The sequence below is a fragment of the Leucopleurus acutus genome (assembly GCF_964270905.1).
Source record: "Leucopleurus acutus genome assembly, chromosome: 15".
Taxonomy (NCBI): Eukaryota; Metazoa; Chordata; class Mammalia; order Artiodactyla; family Delphinidae; genus Leucopleurus; species Leucopleurus acutus.
The window spans coordinates 65993686-66017542 of record NC_139157.1 but is presented as its reverse complement, the minus strand read 5'-3'; the positions used below and the strand labels follow the sequence as shown (position 1 = coordinate 66017542).

The 23857-nt window shown below is 35.8% G+C and overlaps 1 protein-coding gene across 3 annotated transcripts in view; it reads right to left on the bottom strand.

The window, feature by feature from the left end:
• Positions 1–23857, bottom strand: part of MAP3K7 (mitogen-activated protein kinase kinase kinase 7) — a 66402-nt gene that overhangs the window by 11477 nt on the left and 31068 nt on the right. For 2 of the 3 annotated variants that reach the window (XR_014326782.1, XM_082855466.1), the window contains exons 9-13: positions 22467–22548; positions 19657–19787; positions 18865–18994; positions 16193–16273; positions 5470–5534 (exon numbers count right to left, since the gene is read on the bottom strand). Coding sequence is in view for 2 of the 3 variants with exons in the window: in XM_082855466.1 (XP_082711592.1) it covers positions 5470–5534; positions 16193–16273; positions 18865–18994; positions 19657–19787; positions 22467–22548 (489 nt within the window). In the remaining variant the exon portion in view is untranslated. The remainder of the gene's footprint in view (positions 1–5469; positions 5535–16192; positions 16274–18864; positions 18995–19656; positions 19788–22466; positions 22549–23857) is intronic. The other variant, XM_082855467.1, reaches the window with a different exon arrangement.

Here is a 23857-nt window from a genome sequence, read left to right as displayed (position 1 = left end):
ATTTAGGTTGCTCTTTCCTTCCAGACATTTACAATTACTTTTTCTGTTCTCAAAGAAACTGAAAAGTTTAAGAGATATAGAAATACTTGACTTACCACAAGGGTTGGCTATGAAAGTGCTTCTGAGAGTGCAGAAATGCCACACAGCAATTTAAGGCAGCAAAAGAATACTAAGCCAAATTTAAACTGCAGGGCAAATTACCATCAGTAGACATGAACCAGAATTGGACTTTGACCAAAACTTTATCTCTATATTTATAAAGAGGAATTGGAAGTTATTTACAAAGATAAAGCGTTGCTTTTTATGTCTCACTTGAAAGACTGGGAAAATATTTTCATAAGTCAAGAATCTATGGCCAGGGTTACTTACTATTTAGACTGACATTTGAAAGCTATTTAAAACCCTCAGAAATCATCTTAGTTGCTAAAATTATAGAACCACAAAACACAGAGATTTATATGATATTTCTGTGAAGTACATCTGAACAACATAAATATTAAAAAGAAATGGGTATCAGCAGGTAATGTGGATTTACAAGGGTACTTCCTCATTATGATAATCAGATTAATTAAATCTATACATGACAGGGTATATTAAAAACATCCTTCCTAATCCAAAATTACGGGCTCAATCTAATTCTGGCTTCACCATAGTTCATTATAAGGGAAATTTTAGAATTTTATTTTTCTTATATGGTCTTTAAACTCTCCAATAGGAAGGTATCCTATGAGCCAGGAATTATTTAAGACTATTATGTAAGCTTCTGATTTAGAGCTTTAACAGAAAATTATTTACACTAAAGGAGGTACAGAATGAGGATGGACAAAAGAAGTAGTATGATAAATTATATTCCTTAAATAAATAACAACAATGTATGATAATACAGCTTTTGATATGTGATATAAGGCCTTTAAAGCAAATACTTTCCATGATCCCTGACAGAAGCTTCTCTTATGATACAGCAGGAATAGAACGCTAATGGATTTTACTTCTTTCCGAGTGCTAGTTTTGTTTTATTTCTCTATAGTAATACATTATAGTGAGAATAAGCTGTAAGACCCCTGGGAGGCACACTAAGGGGGGACAGGCATATAAGCATGTACTAAGCATCTATTGTGTGTCTGGTACTTTCACATGTTATAAGAACCCTGGGGGGTGGATGTTATGGTCCCCACTGGCAGATAAGGTTGCTAAAGCTCAGGGAAATTAAGGACTTGCCCAAAGCCACACATCTGACCAGTAAAAGTAGATTCTAAAGTCCATATAGAAATCAGTACGTCTGGTTCTTTAAAGAATCATCATCACATCATCTTGCAGCTGAAATTTTCCTTGACTGCAGCACTCTCCAAGAGAAATCTTGAAAACAGATCCACATCGGATACAATTCCAGAACGGGTATGCAGGCATACATGAGAATGTATAATTTTAGGGAAACACAGAAAGGTTCACCCAGATGTATTATAAAAAATAAATCTGTGCAGTCATCTGTAGAAATTTATTATCGGACTTCCCTGGTGGCGCGGTGGTTAAGAATCCTCCTGCCAATGCAGGGGACATGAAGTCGATCCCTGGTCTGGGAAGATCCCACGTGCCGCAGAGCAACTAAGCCCGTGCACCACAACTACTGAGCCTGTACTCTAGAGCCCGCGAGCCACAACTACTGAAGCCTGCGCGCCACAACTACCGAGCCTGCACTATAGAGTCCATGAGCCAGAATTACTGAGCCCGCGCGCCTAGAGCCAGTGCTCTGCAACAAGAGAAGCCACCACAATGAGAAGCCCGTGCACCTCAACGAAGAGTAGTGCCCACTCACCGCAACTTTGAGAAAGCCCGCGCGCAGCAACGAAGACCCAATGCAGCCAAAAATAAATAAATAAGTAAATTAAAAAAAAAAAAGAAATTTATTATCAAGGTGGGTTAGCCTTGCTCAACAATACAACAAAAAATGATCATCAATAAACAATATTTAAATGATTAATGATGATGTAGACCACCTGAAGCCAAAACACTTGAAACTGAAGAGGTCTAGGATTACTTTACCCTGCACTGCATTCAGTTTTATATGCAAGACAGAGTGACAGAGTATAGAGTTTGTGTGTTTTTGGAATCAGATCTGGATTCAAAACTTGGTTATAGCAATTACTGGCCAGTGTAAGGGAAGTAAAGACTTAGGTAAGTTTCTCTAACCCTCAGTTTATTCATCTGCAAAATGGGGCAAATAAAAAGTACCAAACTTATAGGGTTAAGATTTAAATAATATACACTAAAGGCACGAAATGGGTGCACAATAAATAAAAGGCAGCTGTTACTGTTAAAGTTCTCTAGATGATCTGGGCATAAGTCTGATCTGCCCAAATAAGCTCCTGGGAGACTGGGCCTTTTTGGTACTGTCAATGCACCCTGGCCAAAGACTACCACAAACACACCAGTCGTGGAGTTAGTTGGGTTTAGTATTTGCTGCAGTAAAGCAAAGTGCTCCCCCTGGGGCACTCTGGGGTGTAAGAGGGTTTTAGAAAGAGCTTACTAGAGGATCTGGGCTTTTGTTGAATGATTCTGAGGAGGCTCCAAAGAAAGAGGCGTTCACTCTAGATTGGCTACTGTCAGCAAGCAATGGCAATTCTACAGGGAGGGCAGTCTAGGGTCAGGGTAAAGGTGCATCTGGTAAAGAAGCATCAGTCACTCATATCCACTGGGAGAGGGCAATGTTTGTATTTTGTGGGTGGCACAGTGACCTTGTTTTCGTCTGTGCTTAGACAACACTATAAAATGGTCTTGTTTTGTCTCATTTTATCATGGTCTCAGAGTCACTTTGTCTATTGGTGTTCTGAGACATTCTTTATGTCCAGCTTCTAACAACACCAAGGCTTTAGTATCAGATCAGTTCCTGGACATCAAGGGCAGCTTTTTTCTCAGCATCTTCTCAAATGGAGGCCAAATCCATTACATGTGCTTAATGAGCTTCCTGAATTAATTAAAAACCTTAATCAATTAATTTAAAAGTGAGTTGTATGTTGTGTGGATGCAATCTTTTACATGAATACTTACACAACCACTTTTAATTAAGAAGCTTGCTACGTCCACTATTCCTCCTCTCAATAGAAATGGCAGTATAAAAACAACCAATTTAATTTTAGTTGACAGATGAAAAGTTTAAGTGATTTTATTAAGATCAGTCTCGAATCAAGAGTCATAGTAGAAACTCTCATCAGATCACTTTCCCCTATGAGATGTGACAGTAAACTTCATTAGTAAGCTCTCTCTTTTCCTCTGATGGTTGTACTGACTGGGCAAATGCTTTTATGTTCTTTATCAATTTCCATGGCCAAGACAAACAAAAAACCCTGCTATGCATCTGTTTAATCACTGCTTAGCCAGATTTTAAAAAGAACTATACCTTCAATTTTGAAAATCCAGATTATGCATACTTTTCTTCTTCAAATAATGAACGTTATTTTCAGTAGCAATTAAAAAGATTTAATGCTCATTTATCATAACATTTTCAGGGGAAAATGTTTTCATAGTATATGAGGATTACCATTTGTCATTCTCACCCCAAACTGGATATTAGGCATTTTAAGTTTGTAATACTTAAGTAATTCTGAAAGAGCCGATCAATTTTAAAAACTGGCTAGACAATGGCTACATAGCACCTGTTTTAGAACAGGTTTTACCACCATATCAAACTCCCCCTCACTCTGAATCTCTTGGAGTAGTCCATGACAACTCATGCAGGTGACTGTCCCACAATCAAAGTCAGTTCCAGTGTTTTATAGATGAAAATGGTAATGATCGACGTCTCAAGTAATATGGAGTTTGTGAGGAAATAAGTTAAGGCTTGGTATGGTGAGGTCAGTCCAGAAATACAGCAATGCCTTTAATATAGAATACAGAGAAGAGCACTGGCACTGGCAGATGCTCCTGAACTGTCTTAGAGCAAGCCTCCCATTCCTAGTCAAAGGGAGAATACTTGGCTAGAGTTTCTCATAACTGGAATGTCAATGGCAACAGTAAATAGCATTAAAAAGACTGAGCTCATCAAGCCTCTAAGGAATCACAGCAAATACCAGATGTCAAGCTATCTGTTACTGAATGCCCTGGTTAATACTTTAAGTATTTGAGGGGGAGAAAGTGGGAAACTTCATTCAAAAGTTCTGGGATCTCATGAAAGCAGATATACTGAAAAAGCTGCTATTAAATAAAACCAAGATTTAAGGTCACTTAATATCATAAAATAGATAATAAATTAATATGTATTATGTATATATATTATATGTACGTATGTGTGTATATATGTATTTGAGTATGTGTATGGGTATTGCGAGAAATAAAAATATTTCCAGATATAAATGAAGATCAAGGCTATCTATCATTTAAATATCTCAAGTGGTTTTGTTAGTTAAGTTAGCTGATGGCTAGAAAAGGTTTTCAAATATTTATTAATGACTACAAAGAATCTCTAAAATTTCAAGTATGTTATAAAAATGAAATAATAAAACACCTTTTAGATGAAAAGTACTAATACATTTTGCCAGAAATTAAATCACATTATTTATAACATATAATCCTATAATTTTTCATGAATATGGACCATAATGTGGTATTTTTATTACTTCAGATGCATGCTATAGTCTTAAAAAATTTATTTCAGCAAAACTGAAAGCAACAACAAAACCTCATAATTAGTTTTCAATTCATTTTAAGAATGTGATATAAATTATATATGTTAAGTCTATTGACCTGAGTAACAGAAAAAGCAATGACTGCTACTTTTATATACTTGGTTGGTTAAAACTCTGCACTTGTCAGAAATGGCTTAAATTATAGCACTGTCTGGGTCATCTACAAAGAGGTAAGGGGCATTTAGAAGAATATCCAGAAATATAAAGATGAAGAATAAAAACCTGAACAACTGGGATAGAAGACTTTCTAGAGTTTATCCATCTGCTTAGTAAATACTGTCCTAAGGATGTTTCACAAAAATATAAATCTAGGGGATATGACAAATTAAAAGATGTTAAAAGTCCGCCAAGTATGTCAGTGCCTGTGATCCCAGAGGAGTGACATCTTTTGGGGAAATATTTATTCCCCTCATTAGTAAAAAGGAGATAATACTAATGATTCATTTTAGAGGACAATGTTAATGACAAATTGTTAAATTACAAAATTGAATACTTCCTTATTAAAGCATATATAAAAACCATATAACATACATAGAGCACTATTGAATTAATCAACATATTTTCACAAATTTTCCTTCAGGTTAAATCAATAATGGCATCTATACTGTTTTTCCCTTAAGTATTTAAGTTCCGGTGATAATGAATTTCTCTATCATAATTTCAGGTCAACTCATAAAACTAATTTTGCAGAGTGTATGTATATATATATATATATATATATAATAGTTAATTCTTGATTTCTGCCCATTACTATTCTTCAAAGACAGAGAATTCAAATATTAAATCTTACCTGACCAGGTTCTGTTCCAGTAACAGTCAAGTCTTGGATGGATCTACGTCTTGGCTGCCCGTTCCCTTTTAAAAAATAAAAGAAGTAAAATACTGAAATCTACTTGAAGAGACAATAAGGGTTTAACTGCTACAGGAGAAAGTTGGAATCTGTTGCTCCTTGGATCTACACAAAATATTTGTGAGAAAAATAAGTGAGTTTATTGCCTAAAAAAAAAAAAAAAAAAAGAGTGAAAGAAAGATATAAGGAGAGGAAGAGAAACAGCTATAGTATTTTAACTCAAAAGTTGCTGGCCTACAACAAAGTATGTCCTGATACAATAACCACTCCTACTACACGAAGAGCTGCTGAATTCTCTTCTACCATCTTCTGTCATGTGTTTAAACAGATGAATGCTTGGGGGCTGGGGCTGATGACGGCATCTATTTCAAGGGCCTTACGTTACAGTTTCTACAGCAAGACAGCTAGCAGGTTGTAAGCCATGAATGACTTTAACCAATAGCAGTACCTGGTTTGATTCAGGGCCTGAAAGGATGCTTAGGCTTGCATTTATTACACTGAGTCACACTTACCTAATCCCATTAGTCTTTGTCAGAATCCAGTAATTTATTATTTGTGAACAACAACTCTTAATTTCCTAGTGGAGATGAATGACTCTCATTACATTCCCAAATACACAGCTTGTTGAAATGGGCTAGTGTGTTAATCCTGCTTCAGGAACTTCTATGCTAAAAATAATTTAATTAAAAATCAGTTTATGAAAGAACTCTACACATGTAAGTCTTCAGTAAAATGGAATGAATTAAACAACAGCTTCACTCAGCACTTTTACTAGGGAATAGGGCTGTTTATACAGTATCTTCTAAGATGAGAGATCAGCTGTCTAAAAGGAAACACCAAAATATTGTAAGTAACAGCTGACAAAAAAGTCAAAATTCTTTTGACTCTGAAAGCTGTATTATGTAATTTCTCAACTAGTGGGCAGCACTCAGATCTCGTACTCTAATAATTGTGGCCTGATTAGAAGACAGATTTCATTCGTAAAATATTGTATTTCCATAACCTTCAGTACCTTATTTAAACCAATCAGCAATATATTTAGCATCTTAATCAAGATGACCCTATTATTTTTTACATAAACTAAAAGGACCTTACAACAGAAGAATAATGTTTAATGCAATAATGCATGTAGTGAACAGAATAACTCAAATTTACAGCCACCTTGAAAGTATAACTCTTTTCTATTTAAAGCTATGTTTTAGAATTCTTTGCATAATCTTAACTCAAATTTATTTCGAGTTTCATTTTATTCCAAGCTCCAACTTTCAATTAAATTTGACATAACAACAAACTGCACATTTACTGAATCAGGCACATTAAGATATTTCTGTGAAAACTTTTAATTATCCCTGTTTCCAGAGGACAAAATGGATCCCTACCACCATGACTAATAAGCAATTTCAGGCACATTTCATTCTACACAATCATTCTAAAATTAGCTTAGATGAGACAGGCTTGTAAAAGTGTCTGGAATTCTCTTTTCAGATTAGCAACATTTGTGAATCTGGGGAACCACCCAGCATAGTGTCTATAAATCAGTACATCACCATTGCAATAACAACAAAAACAAGCTCCAATCTAGGTGAGGGAAGGCGGAAAGGGGAATAAAAGCTTTTAAGTAGGGTAAAGGAGAGCTGATAGTTAACAAATGCCTTAGAATGAGAAATCTTCAAGCTACATTATGAGTCAAAGCAAGCAATACTAGGTAATGCACTTTCATTAGCATAACCATGGCAGAAACCATCTGGCAAACAGTTCAGACAAAGCAAAAAAGGACTGCAATCAACAAATACTTGTTGCTCCAATATTAAGTTTTAAGTCATAATTTAGAAATATGAATGTAAAAAACATCAAGCTCCTATTATCGCAAATGAAAATTACTGGGTGTGTGCTCAGTAAATTTAGACTGATTTTGAATTTTTTGGTAACTAAACACTAATTCAGAAACTCACTAACTTTATACTTTTTCAGGGTTCTTTGATATGTGCATAACTATATTACACATGGCAGTATAAAGGAAAAAAGAAGTAGAAATGAGGGACAATATGATGCTAACAGATGCTTAATCAAGGAATATGAAACCTGTAGATGATGTCCTAAGTATTTTATTCTGTAACGAATTCTGGAACTTTCACGACCTCGGGTAGGGAACAAATGATATTTTTAAGAATAACTTTTCTAAGTAAGAGCAACAAAAGGAATATACTATATGCCTAAGCCCCTCCCCCACCCAACAGGGTGGCTGGAGTGGCAGCTGATAGGTCGATCATTTCTACCACACTAAAACAAAATCCATCTCTTCAAAAAGCTGCTCTTTTTAAGTACAACTGATTTCCTGAGCTGGTATTTGAAAGTCATCATTATAGAGTCCCTCCAGAGACTTCTGGATTGGGTCCCAGAGAGTAATTCTTGAGGTTTTTCTTATCGGTTTCCTTACCTTAACTACTTACATTTTTCTATGTTCCAACTTCCTGAACTCTCTTCATGTAAAAATCAACACATTTTCCTGGAGACATCTCTTAAATAAAATATTGGAAATTCTGATATTCATAAGTTTTGAATATTAAAAATTATGGGACACTATCCTTATGTGTAAAATACACAAGATTTAAAAAATTCACACAGCACTGTACACTGCAGGATTATACTACTGCTTCATGGTAAACTGAATATGTAATTTAAAAATATATGTTAACTGACACTGCAGAAATACAAAGGATCATGAGCGATTACTACAAGCAACTCTATGCCAATAAAATGGACAACCTGGAAGAAATGGACAAATTCTCAGAAAAGCACAACCTTCCGAGACTGAAACGGGAAGAAATAGAAAATATAAACAGACCAATCACAAGCACTGAAATTGAAACTGTGAGTAAAAATCTTCCAACAAACAAAAGCCCAAGACCAGATGGCTTCACAGGCGAATTCTATCAAACATTTAGAGAAGAGCTAACACCTATCCTTCTCAAACTCTTCCAAAATATAGCAGAGAGAGGAACACTCCCAAATTCATTGTGAGGCCACCAGCACCCTGATACCAAAACCAGACAAAGATGTCACAAAAAAAACTACAGGCCAATATCGCCGATGAACATAGATGCAAAAATCCTCAACAAAATACTAGCAAACAGAATCCAGCAGCACATTAAACGGATCATACACCATGATCAAGTGGGGTTTATCCCAGGAATGCAAGGATTCTTCAATATACGCAAATCAATGTGACACACCATATTAACAAACTGAAGGATAAAAACCACATAACAGTCTCAATAGATGCAGAAAAACCTTTTGACAAAATTCAATACCCATTTATGATAAAATCTCTCCAGAAAATAAGCACAGAGGGAAACTACCTCAACATAATAAAGGTCATATATGACAAACCCACAGCCAACATCGTTCTCAATGGTGAAAAACTGAAACCGTTTCCACTAAGATCAGGAACAAGACAAGGTTGCCCACTCTCACCACTATTATTCAATATAGTTTTGGAAGTTTTAGCCACAGCCATCAGAGAACAAAAAGAAATAAAAGAACTAAAACTGTCACTGTCTGCAGATGACATGATACTATACATAGAGAATCTTAAAGATGCTACCAGAAAACTACCAGAGCTAATCAATGAATCTGGTAAAGTAGCAGGATACAAAAGTAATGCACAGAAATCTCCTGCATTCCTATACACTAATGATGAAAAATCTGAAAAAGAAATTAAGGAAACACTCCCATTTACCACTGCAACAAAAAGAATAAAATACCTAGGAATAAACCTACCTAAGGAGACAAAAGACCTGTATGGAGAAAACTATAAGACACTGATGAAAGAAATTAAAGATGATACAAACAGATGGAGAGATATACCATGTTCTTAGATTGGAAGAATCAACATTGTGAAAATGACTATACTACCCAAAGCAATCTACAGATTCAATGCAATCCTTATCAAACTACCAATGGCATTTTTCACAGCACTAGAACAAAAAATTTCACAATTTGTATGGAAACACAAAAGACCCCGAACAGCCAAAGCAATGTTGAGAAAGAAAAATGGAGCTGGAGGAATCAGGCTCCTGGACTTCAGACTATACTACAAAGCCACAGTAATTAATACAGTATGGTACTGGCACAAAAACAGAAATACAGATCAATGGAACAGGATAGAAAGCCCAGAGATAAACCCACACACATATGGTCACCCTACCTTTGATAAAGGAGGCAAGAATACACAATGGAGAAAAGACAGTCTCTTCAATAAATGGTGCTGGGAAAGCCGGACAGCTACATGTAAAAGAATGAAATTAGAACACTTCCTAACACCATACACAAAAATAAACTCAAAATGGATTAAAGACCTAAATGTAAGCCAGACACTATAAAACTCTTAGAGGAAAACATAGGAGGTACACTCTTTGACATAAATCACAGCAAGATCCTTTTTGACCCACCTCCTAGAGAAATGGAAATAAAAACAGAAATAAACAAATGGGACCTAATGAAACTTAAAAGCTTTTGCACAGCAAAGGAGACCATAAATAAGACAAAAAGACAACCCTCAGAATGGGAGAAAATACTTGCAAACGAAGCAAGTGACAAAGGATTAATCTCCAAAATGTATAAGCAGCTCATGCAGCTCAATATCAAAAAAACAAACAACCCAATCCAAAAATGGGCAGAAGACCTAAACAGACATTTCTCCAAAGAAGATATACAAATTGCCAACAAACACATGAAAGGATGCTGAACATCACTAATCATTAGAGAAATGCAAATCAAAACTACAATTAGGTGTCATCTCACACTGGTCAAAATGGCCATCATCAAAAAATCTACAAACAATAAATGCTGGAGAGGGTGTGGAGAAAAGGGAACCCTTGCACTGTTGGTGGGAATGTAAATTGATACAGCCACCATGGAGAACAGTATAGAGGTTCCTTAAAAAACTAAAAATAGAACTACCATATGACCCAAAAATCCCACTACTGGCGAATACCCTGAGAAAACCATAATTCAAAAAGAGTCATGTATCACAGTGTTCGTTGCAGCTCTATTTACAATATCCAGGACATGGAAGCACCCTAAGTGTCCATCAACAGATGAATGGATAAAGAAGATGTGGCACATATATACAATGGAATATTACTCAGCCATAAAAAGAAACGAAATTGAGTTATTTGTAGTGAGGTGGATGGATCTAGAGTCTGTCATAAAGAGTGAAGTAAGTCAGAAAGAGAAAAACAAATACTGTATGCTAACACATATATATGAAATCTGAAAATAAAAAAAAGACTCTGAGACACCTAGGGGCAGGACAGGAATAAAGACGTGGACATAGAGAATGGACTTGAGGACACGGGGAGGGGGAAGGGTAAGCTGGGACAAAGTGAGTCACAAGAGGGAGGGGATATGAGGGTATAAGTATAAATATAGCTGATTCACTTTGTTATAAACCAGAAACTAACACAACATTGTAAAGCAATTATACTCCAATAAAGATGTTAAAAAAATATACATATATATTAAAGTTGGCACAAGTTTCATATTCCTTTACTAGTTTTAACAATTCTGGCTGTTTTCTTTTTTTTTTTAAACATTTTTTTGATGTGGACCATTTTTAAAGTCTTTATTGAATTTGTTACAATACTGCTTCTGTTTTTTTTTTTTTTTTTTTATGTTTTGGTTTTTTGGCTGCGAGGCATGTGGGATCTTAGCTCCCCGACCAGAGATCGAACCTGCACCCCCTGCATTGGAAGGCCAAGTCTTAACCACTGGACTGCCAGGGAAGTACCTGGTGGTTTTTTAGAATAAAGCCTCCTTTAGGGTGGGGGTTATTTTCCCCCTACTAAAGGAAAGCAATTATTATTGATGAGTTTTGCTTTCTAATAAACCTACTTTATTAGGTTAGAGTTCAATTATTTAAATAAAAAAAAAGTGATCTTGGTAGACCACAATATGGTGCAAAGAGACTACCTAAATATTCACTGTTAGGTTAGATGCACTTCCCTATTTAATTAGTCACAAATATAGAATTCTGCTGAAGGTGCGGTGGCTACCCTTGGCAGAAGCAGGTATAGTATATCTCAGTAGAGCTCTCCTTGGGCCTCAGTGTCCCTAAATAAAGGTTTACAGCTGTTAATGACACTGTGTGCAAGGTAGGAACTTGAAGATCTAGAAAAGCTCAGTTCTGTCTATCTCATGGTCTCTTCATATTGGCGCTGCACTATTTAAAAAGGGGAAGAATTGCACTAATAATTTCTGTACATACAGTTATAGGAATGTTTACAAACAGTACCTACTGGCTCTTGAACCAAATATAGTATTAGAAGGTTATATTTCTGTCCTGATGGAAAAAGCAAAGTGGTGCCCAGGTGTCTCTGCACAGCATCTCGGCCTCCAGCTGCCCAGCATTCTGCAAGGTCCTCACCACTCCCCTCCACCCCTGGCCCCCCCACTTAAATTACCTAAGATATTTGAAACTTCTGAAGGAGGAAAACAACATACAGGTATTAGAAAGCCAACTACCCATTTACTTTCTGTTAAATATTATGTTTGGCCTTTTCCATATTCTACTTATTCTACTTAACTATATATTAACACTTACTTTTGGAAAATACCCAATATACAATAGAGCTAAATGTACCTGACTGAAATTAAAAGTGAATGAATAGTCATTAAAATTTTCTCAGTTAAGAGATCTAAATGCAGCTGAAATCATAAGGATTCGTAAAGTTTCTTTTCAGCTTCAAGAATATTATAAACAAGAAATATCAATTAAATTCAGGGACCTGGGCAAAAATATTTTATATATATTAACAAGATTGACTCAAAACATTTGCATATTCAATCTTCTTTATCAAATCCTTAAGAACAGTACATAAGAGAGTACGTAATGCTCTTTGGTCAAAGCATTCTAAAATCCAAGTAAAAAGAGCTGAATAAACAAAAATCCATGATCTTATTAAAGTCTTAAAGGACAAAAAAATAGAAACATTTAAAGCAATCCAATAATATGCCACCCATTCTCTTTTCTTCAAACAAAAGTAATACAAATTAAAATGTACTGGTTGAAAAGGAGAAAGGATTATGCTTTTAAAACTCCAAGTTTTAATGGAAAACATTTAAGAAAGCCTATTTCCTTTCCTGGAAGTCTTATAATGTTCAATAAACAAATGCATTAGAAAACTATAGATCAAATGGTTTAAATTCTGGGCAAGAGACTTCTACATTTACATTAACTTTGCTTAGGTAGCACACCATTATTGGGCAGGACCTTCTTCACAAATGAAGAGTTAGCAAAATGTCATACTCTATTGATAATTTGCTCTTAATTATGTGTCTTGCTTGGTAAAAAGAAGCCAGATCGATCTATATAGCCACTCTCTGTGGGCAGGGGAAAGTGGAAAGAAGGGTTATCCATACCAAAGTTTGCCAATACCTCTTTAGAGCCACGGTCAAGGTAGAAGGGGTACAAAATATTGTGTAGTCTGATCCATAGGAAGTCCTGAGGTATTAAAGGTCCATTTCTGCACGACCTGAGAGACTGTTACATTGATGAATATTGGTGTTAGCTGTAAGTTGCTTGTTCTTCCTCATTTGTTGGTGACAGAGTATATAATAGTGTTGAAAAGCAAGCAAAACACAAGATTTAAATTTGCTGACCCTATGACTAGGTTAGGCATTTTAGTCATTATAAAGATATATTTAAAAAAATCTTTAGAGTAATAGTGTGTATTTAAAAACTTTTAAGACTTGGTAAGGTTTTAAAAAATGCAAGAAACAACAAACACTTCAGAAAAGATACATTTGTACACTGCCAATAAATACACATAAAAATTTATGTGATGCTTAAATGAGCACTCCTATTAAAAAGAGGCCGTTTATTCCAAGAGGTACATTAGACAGTATACTGCACTTGGCCAAAGGAAAATATTATTGAAACTACTTATCCAAAACAGATAAGATAAAAAGTACAGCTATATTTAAAAAAATGCTTACAAATGGGATCCAATGCTAATTAATGCCAGTTTGGCTATATCAAGAAGTATCTGGTAATATAATCACAGGGCTTGTAGGGAAACCAACCTTGAGGAAAAAAATTCTAGAAGGTATTAAAAAATTGGGGGAATTAAATTTCATCCTCCTTTACAATTAAAATCGCCATGTAAGACATCTGAGATATTCCCAAAGCATGGGTTATATCTTTATGTTTAATTTAAAAATATAACCTAAGAACAAATTAATGTTTAGCTTTTATGTCCAATTGTTTCAATTCCAGTGCTTGCATCCTTTTATTAAAGGAAGTGAAACTGATTAGGTTAATGTTTGAATATCTGGGAAAAAACCCAACAAGAATATTTAATAAAATGTATTACCGAATGATATTTCCATTTCAACAGCATTGTTACTCTGGCAATTAAGAGCAGAATTAAGCTTTTCTGACTCCGTAAGTATCCAATGTCATAAAAAAGCGTCTCCTGGCTGAAGAGCTCACTTAAATTTAATACAAATCCTAATGAAGTGCAAGGCAGAATTATTCTAACTTCTCTGACTCAAACAAAACAAGAGAACATGGATGTAATTTGGCATCAGAAGATCTAGGATGGGATCCTGGCTGTGTGACTCTGGGAAAACCATTCAACATCATCAGATCTAAGATTTTCATCTGTAAAATGGCTCTAATTTTATCTGATAACCTAGTCATAAGACTTACGAAGGTAATTAAGATGATGTGCTTTAAACTACTTTATAGGCCACACAGCACATCTAACCAGGGTTTCTCAACCTTGGCACTGCTGACACCTCCGGCTGGATAATTCTTGGCTGTGGGAAGCTACCCGGGACATTGCAGAGCGTGTAGCAGCATCCCTGGCTTCTGTCCACCATATGCCAGTAGCATCTATTAGTTCTGACAATCAAAAATGTTTCCAGATGTTGCCAAATGTCCCCTGGGGAGCAAATGCACCCTGGAGGAGAACCACTGAGACTATTATTCTTTCTCCTCTTCTCTCTCCCTTGTTATCTTGTACACCATTGGCTATTTCACCCACTATGTGTGGGTGTATCTGTTCTTAATGCTTACCCATAAGACCGGATTAAGATTATTGTGCCATCTGCCTCAATTTTCCTGATTCCCTCAAACGTTTAAGATAATCACAGCTCAGCAGTATGTATGTTTAAAAGTTGCCACTTCTTCAGTCAGAATATTATTCCCTTAAACTTGGGACTTTTCAGTGTAGAGGTAAAATGATCCTAAGTACTTTGCTAATTTTGAAAGCAGCTCATGACTCAATAAATAAAATTACTATGTGAAGAAAGGGTTAACGGTATTCTCTGAATGGCAACAGTGAAAATGTTGTAAAGTAAACCACTTTGATAACTAGAATAAAAGTTAATTACTCTAGAAATAAAATGGTTAGGTATAGACAAAATGGCCCCTAAGAACTGTATAACTTATATTTTACACATATCTGTTATATACAAATTTTACATGTATCATATCTGTTATATACAAATTTTACATGTATCATAGTTCCTAGCTGCTGGAGCTCAATAATGGTTTGTTCATTTATATAATAGGCACATATTTACTAAACACTATGTGTGAGGCACTGAGCCAGATACTGCTGGTGCCATCAATAATTAATCACAAAGGCATGGTCTCTATCCTCATGTTTCAGTTTACTGGAGGAGAAAAGAACTACTAGGCATTCAGATATAATCCAATACTATGCTAAAAGCACAATCTCAGGCAAAGGACAGTGTGCTGGAGCATTCACCTAACTACGCCCATGATTGTGTGGGGAAAACTATATTTCCCTGTCAAAATTTCAGGGGAAGAGGTGGAGGAAAACCTAAAGCAGAAGGGTAAATAAATGATGATTTTGATAACATATATTAACCAATACTGAAGGTCGCATATGCCATTTAAGTTTCTATTGAAAATGGTGATTTAGATGCATCTGTGAAATGATCACCATAAGAAATAAAAGCAATTTGCCAATATGAGACATGGAGGTACCATGTGTGAGTTGGGTATAAAAACACATAATTTGCAAGAAGATTCTCCTGATAATACACAGGAATCAGAACTGACCGTAATTCTTTGGCAGGATACCAAACAAAATGGCAAATCTCATTTAGTTTTACTTCATTTCTGTTTTCTAGGCTAAGGCAAAACGGTATTTAGCAACTCTTTTCTCAACTTCATATTTCACTTGTTCCCAACAGAAAGAGGCTGGGATAGAATGCCTAGAGGGAGCCCCAAAGTAGTAACGAAGGAAGGAAAGGAGCGAAGGACAACAAATATTTTTAAAGGATTGTTTCCTCTTTCTGCTGGGTGCAAAAAAGGTCTGGGTTCAGCTCTTCTGCTCACTTAAAAGATGAGAGGAACTTGGCAGAATTCTGGACTGGTATTCTCCCTTCCGTGAAAACGTTCACTTTACCTTCTATTTTATCCTCAGTTTTGGAGATGTGAGGTTTCCTGCCAAGCCCACTTCAGTGTAGATAAACGTATACAGTTTTTAATCTGTCTCCCTAATGACTGCATGCAAGGTATCTATTTTCACATTCTATCAAATTGGAGCAAGAAGCATTTTTTAAGTACCAGGGATCATTATTCCAGTTCCACAGCTATTAGACCGACTCAGGTGGTCTATGATACCTGATATGACGATCTCAGGGACATCCAGAATGTTGCCAAATGAAGCAGTTTTACGGTGGCCCCGTTTAGGCTTGGAAAAGGCTGCAAAAACACATATATACAGTATACATGCAAACAACTACAAATAGTAATAGAAAACGATGAACAAAAACAGAATACTTTTCAAATAGTTATGTTAATAACACTTCATGCAGAATGGCATGCAGAACTATCTAACTTTTCATCCATGCTTAGAAAAGGCGTGATTAAGGAGCAAACAACTACCAATACAAGATGTTTCACATACTGGCTTTAATTAGCAGGAAAAAAAAAATAGGGCCGAGACAAACAAAGCTGCAGGGTAATGAGAAAGCTGGATTTCAAACATGTTCATAGAAATAATCTACCTAAGTGAAACCACTGAAGTGCAATGGGGGGGTCTAGGATGAAACTGGGAAGGAAAAGAGGAGTTAAAAAGAGATAAGCTGCCATATTTGTTTTAAATGAACAAACACAGGAATATATGTCCAATTAGGTGTTTCTTGAAGTGTGCTATAAAGTAAAATTCAGTGATTAAATGATAATTACTGAATCAAAGTATGAAATGTTTATGCTTTTATAATTGTAAATATTTAAACATACTTCTGATAAACTGAATATTTATTGTAGTTTCCAAAGTTTAGGGTGTATTCCTGCTAAACTTGAAAAGTATTGAAAGGCTGGAAAATATGAACCTTTCAAAGTAAGACAGTTCACCAACGGATGTTCAACCATCTGTTTTACATTTAGGCAGAGAAAGGACAGGGTAATTCAAATGTGTGGTTATCTTTAATCTAGTGAAATAACACTTCTGTAAAGAATACTTATAAACCAGTACCTGACTAAAAAATTGACACGAGCAGATATAAAATTACTGTTATTACATTACAGAGCATTTCCTGTTTTAGGGTAGCAACCACTATTTGGCAGGTCTAACTTGAATGATATTCCTGAAATGAAAAAGGCTGCCGAAGTGTAAGCATGTGTTCCTGTGTACACTGTTCATTGGACACTATGCTGCGACACCCTGACTCCACACAGAAACGCTTGTGACTCATGGAGGCCAGGAAAGCTTGACAGTGGCTGGTGACCTCCATCCAACTTGATCGTTTCTAAAGACCCATCTGTGTGTCAGAGACTCCTGGTCACCAGCGCAACAGAACCCCAACTTTACTCAGGACAGCAATGCTCCTAGATAAAAGATTGCAGATCCTTCCTTCCCATGGAGCCACAGGGCTCTTCCTTCCCATCTGACCCTATCACTATGGCCAATGACATCTATGTGGGAGTTGTTAGGAGGGACTTCTGGGAATGCTCCTTAAAAAAGCCTGGGCATGAGCCCTTCCCCTAATTCTTGCTTCTTGATGCCAGGACTGTGGATGTGATGATTGGAACTGTAATAGCCATTATGGAGTACAAAGTAACCTTCAGGATGAAAGCCACACAATAGGGATTATGACACAGAGAGACAGAAGAAACCCAGTTACCTAATGATCATGGAGCCTACCTCCAGATTTGTTTGTGTGTGAAAAATAAAGCTTATATGTTAAAGACACTGTTATTTTGGATATTCTGTAATATCTAACTGATTCTAATGCTAACTAATAAAATAAGTGATTAGTTGAAGACAAGTATAGTTAGGATGGTCCTCTGGACAACTTCTTTCTGAAAAGAGCTTCACACAAAATGAAAATATTCTATTTAGAAAAAAACCATAAAGACCTAAAATAAAGAGGACAAAAACAAAAAACCAAACAAATAAAACCCAAAAACCTGGTTAGCTAAGTTAAAAAAAAAGTAGGCTAATACACTTGGAAATATACTTGTATACACATATGTAGTTAAAAGACTAGAGGTAAATACACAAATTGTTTATCTCTGAGTGGGACAATTATGGAAGACTGGTATTTTTATTTGTTTATATTTCCACATTTTCCACAATAGAAATGTATTTGTAATCAGTTCCTCTCCACCCCTGGGGGAATCAGAAAGAAAACAATTTAACCCGGCATTACTAAATGAATCTGGTTAGAAAAGGTTAGAAGTTCACTCAGGTAACAAAACATGTAATTATTTTTGTGCTGACCAGTCTCTCTGACAAAATGGAATATAAATGCTAGCTTTTTCAAGATCAAATAAAATTACCGTGATCTTTTATTTTACAATTAAAAGAATTAATCCTCAACTTAGCTACTTTTTGCCACTGAAAGTAGGAGCAGCAGCAGATAGTAAGGCCAAATTATATTTGGATCTGGAGTACATTTTCCTGCTAATTTCAAAACAAAGCATTTGCTATTACTTGAGTTCAGCGCAAAATTCTAGTAGAATCACTCAAAATCCTCCAAAACATCCTGGTTTTGGCAAAATTTCAATTTCTCACTTAGATTTTCAGCTCGTGTTTGAGCTGAATTACATTTGATAAAATCTGTAATTAGAAAGGTATATTTTATAATCCAAATAATTTTACAAATCATGCTTTCCTTATTTGGAATTTGAGACACTTTTTGCTAGAAGCATAGGAAGTATATTGTAAACTAACTTCCTACTTTAAAAAAAATTTAGGACATGCACAAAAAAAACCACTGACATTCCCGCTACTGAAGCAATTGAAACTACCATTTTCACTCCTCTTTAGACTTTTATTTTCATTTTACCTGTGGTTGCAGCAATTCTGGCTTCTATTTCAGACATGTCAGCACTCATCCTCTTGCCTTCAGAGGTTGGAGGCAAGCTCTCCACACTGCTCCCACGAGAAGCTCCCAAGCTCAAACGTCCAGATTCGCTCTGTTAAAAATACAGGTCAATTTGAATCACTAAAGCTCTTTATATTTAAAAATCCTGGACAGCCTAGAAGGAGGAATATACCAACTGGGATTCTTAGGGGGTCTGTTCTGAAAGAAATAAAAGTTTTCAGGGAGAGGGAGCTGTAAGGCTGAGGGAGAACAAGCTGCAGATACTGGCCTTTAGGATACGCTGGTCACTAGAGCTGGGAGTTACATGCCCCAAATATTGGTTAACCTAAATGCATCAGACAAGATGAATAAAATCACTCCTTAAAATGTTTTAAAACCAGTAATAGCAAAAATATAATAAATCTGGATAATATGAAATGAGAGATCTAGAACAATTCCTTTAACTGGGGAAGGAATATGCATTTTACATTTGTAACCATCAACCGTTCAAGTTAGGGATCACTGTAAGGCAGGAGTTGCACAGGTGGCAAAGGCAGCAATCATCAGAAGAGGAAATGATTTGACTGGTAGTGAATTCTAGGAGAAAATCATTACACATCTCTACTCTTAAGCTTGCCTGTCTGTTTCAGGAACAAGACTCAGGACTTATATAGAGGAAGAGGACAAACAATTAACTTGTTAGTATAATGCTCATGACTACTGGTTAGGTTACCAAAAGATTTTACTTTTTGTTATTTTAGTAACAAAACAAACCTGTTGTTTTGCCTGGTTTTTCAACAGTTTTGATTCTAAGCGTTTAATAGTATCATTTGTGGCCGGAACTTGCTCCATATTAGTGTCGCTTTTATTACTGGTATTTGTAGAAGTGATGTCCATGAATGAGCCTAGGAAAGCAGAAACATTTATGACTACAGGTTGGGAATAATACAAAATGCTTCATTCAATAAGATGCAACTTAAATTCTTTTCTAAACTAGCAAGACATAAATAGAAATAAAATTGAAGACTTTTCAAGCTAATGAAGATACCCAAACAAACCCATTTTAAATGAAATTTAAGGATAGCACAAAAAGGGAACCAAAACGCCTAGTCTTCAAATAGTCAAGGATGACTTTAAGATTCTTAGCTTGAGCTAGTAGAATGGAGTGGCTATTAATCAAGATGGGGAAGACCACGGGAGGAATGACTTTGAAGTGAGCTCAGTTAGGAAATGGTAATTTTGAGTTCCTAGTAGATATCAAGCAAGTAGTTGGATATATGAGTGTGGAGTTCAGGTCTGGGATGGAGCAAAACATTGGCAAATACATGGTATACAAAGCCATGACACTGGATGAGATTACCAAGGAATGAATTTAGATAGATAAGCAAAGAGCTGAATAACTGAGCCCTGAGCACTCTCACGTTTATAGGTTGGGAAGTTGAGGAGTAAACAGCATAGGAAAACATGAGAACAAGTGACCAGAGATGTAAGATGAAACCCAGGCTGGTATGGTATCCTAGAGATCAACTCAAAGTGCTGAAAGAAGTAGAGAGTAGTGAACTGTGTCAAAGGCTGCTGAGAATCAAAAAAGATGAGAACTGAAAAATCATTCATTTAGATTTTAGTAATGTGAAAATTACTGGTGATCCTGACAAGAGCAATTCTGGAGTAGTGGTATAATAAAAGACTGAATGGAGTGGGCACAAGAGAGAATGGAAAGAGAGAAGCTAGAGAAATACAAATACAGACTACAGCAGTCCCCCCCTTATCCTGGGGGGATACATTCCAAGATCCCCAGTTGATGCCTGCAAACTTGGATAGTACTGAACCCTCATATACTGTGTTTTCTCTTATACATATATAACTATGATAAAGTTTAATTTATAAATTAGGCACAGTAAGAGATTAACAACAGTAGCTAACAATAAAATAGAACAATTATAATACACCATAATAAAAGTTACACGAATGTGGTCTCTCAAATTGTACTACCTTATTGTACAAATTTAATACCTTTTCCATCTAACTAAGCACTATCCTGCACCGTGGCTGTAACTTCTGCAGTTTGAGGTGTAACAGCAAAACTAGCACAAATTTCTTTTTCCTTTGTCACAATTTCACAGATAGAAGTTCTTACTGCTGATCTTGGCAGCCTCAGCATATGATTTTTCGTTTTCTTTCCTTATTAAAGTTGAGAACTTTCACCTTTTCACTTAGAGGAGGCACTTTATGGCTTCTCTTTGACATATCCGAATTGCCAGCATCACTACTCTTGTGCTTTGGGGCCATTATTAAATAAAATAAGGGTCCCTTGAACACAAGCACTGTGATACCTCGACAGTTGATCTGACAACCAAGAGAGCAGGATACACTGAACAAAGGGATGATTCACGTCCCAGGCGGGATGGAGCGAAATTTCATCATGCTACTCAAGATGGCTGCAACTTAAAACTTATGAATTATTTAGTTCTGGAATTTTCCATTTCCGGACCACAGTTGACCAGGGGTAACTGAAATCACAGAAAGTGAAACCGTGGACAAGAGGGGACTACTGTATATATGCTCTGGGAATGATCCCAGCAGAAAGGCTAAAACTGATGATGCAAGAGGCAGAGAAGAATTGCTAGGAAGAGCAGATGGGATCTGCCACACAAAGGAGACAGGCTTGTCTTTGGCTAGGAGCATGGATAGTTCAGCCACAGAACAGAAGAGAGTGCAGAGTAGAGGGGCAGATACAGGCAGTGGGGAGAGTGGGCTGGGGGAGCTTTTTTTAAAAAACATTTATTTATTTATTTGGCTGTGTTGGGTCTTAGTTGTGGCATGTGGGATCTTTTGTTGCTGCGCTTGGGCTTATCTCTAGTTGTGGCACGCAGGCTCAGTAGCTGTGGCACGTGGGCTCTCTAGGTATGGCTCTTGGGCTCTGGAGCGCGCAGGCTTAGTTGCCCCACGGCATGTGGGATCTTAGTTCCCCGAAAGAACCCGCATCCCCTGCATTGGAAGGTGGATTCTTAACCACTGGACCACCAGGGAAGTCCCTCTACTATCTTTTTTGATGACCACAAACTATGGAGCTGAGGAACTCCTGAACTAAAACACAGCTTCTTAAATAAGAGTCTCTGTAGATTGTTCTACAAAGACCAAAAAGTAGGGTGTTCATGATAAAGGAAATACGTTGTTTTATATATATATATGTATGTATGTGTGTGTATATATATACATATGACATATATGTTTATATATATGATATATATTTATAATATATATATATTTACAATAATTTCTGATACTATTTGATCTAGCAGTATCTAAGAACTATTTTTCAAATAAAGAATGACATTCACAGCAATATAATATCCAATCTTTTTATATATAACTGCGTAAGAATTTCAAGACTTGGAAACAGGTCTTCAGCAACTCTTTAATCTGGGTACCTGCATGAAGAATGGTGCACCTGGAAATTCAAATTGAAGTCAATCTGCAATTAAAATGCAAATGAGGACATCATTCATTGCTTCTTGATTATAACTTCATGGGAATAGAGACACAAAAATTTAGGTTATTACTGTTCTACTCTATCCATTTACCTGTACTGGTGGCAGAGTTGCTCTGTCCTTCATCTGAATACTGGCATGGGTATTGTAACGGCTCATCTGCTCCTGGAAAGTACTATATATATAAAAAGTAAACAACAATTTAAACTTTCTTTAATACAAATTAAATCTTGTGAAAACTAACTTAAAAGGTACATTTTAATTAATTCCTTTTTGAGATTTGAATGTAGCAAAAATTGCTGCTTTATTTTCACTAAGGGATACACTGAATTTGTAAATACCTAAGGTTTTGATTTTACAAAGACAATAATGTGCTACTCTTCTGAATTTCAACTATTATCAATGCCATGTATCTACCTACATATCTATTAGATAGATAGTCTAGACAGTCTAGATAGTCTTAAAGAAAACTGCCAATATTCCTCTAGAGGAACATATGAAATACAGTAGTATTATTCCTCATAATTAAATGAAACATATTTATGTTCTCACAGAAGTGATGTAAACCTCCAAATTGTTGAAATGACTTAGTCTGACAACTGAAACGGTATGCCATAATTTGTTAGAACCTATATTTTAAATATCAAGGATTATGAATGTCCCCCTATGAACTAGAGATAAAATACTGGATATATTTGTCGGGTGAAAATTAGAATTTCAGGAAAAAAAGGAAGGTTTTCTCCTCAACTTAGACAAAGTACATAAAAGCACAGTTAAAACGTGAACAATTTATGTAACCCGAAGTTTTAAGGTATCTGAGCTCTCTTCTTATGAACGTATCTTTAGGTCCTAGGATTCTATATATAGCTAATATCCAAATATGCAGTTAAGCTTTAATCAGATTAGTTCAAGCTGGTTTGCCTAAGTTATTTTCATTAGAATGAAAAAACTAAATTTTTGGCCATTTAGGAAATTACTTAATCTATATTTAAAGAGATTGAAAGATTCTTCTACTTAGCAAATTGTTCTGAAATTAGGCACTTTCATAAGTACATAAACTTTTTAAAGTCAAGGTACCACTCGATAGATTTGTTAGTGCACCAAAAACCAGAGGCCTAAAATTATTCAAATAATTCTAAGTGTTTGATTTATAGATTAGGAAATTCTAATAATCATTTAAAATGATCCTTCTAAATTCCAAAATTCTACAGAGCCTAGAAGAAAGTTTAACTTTTTAACGGCAAATGAAAAGCTGAAAATATGCAATGAAAAACCAAAAGGTAAAAATTACTTAGATAAATGTGTCTGGGAATGAAACCTCTCTAATGCACTACATAAATGACTGCTTGATAAAGATCTCTACTAAAGAAAATTTAAAACTTAGCAAGTATTAGAGCCATAAAATACCTAAGTCCTGTAAAGGCTTTAGAGAGCACCTAATTCAACTTCTCTCACATTACAGATAAGGCAACAGGCCCAGAAAC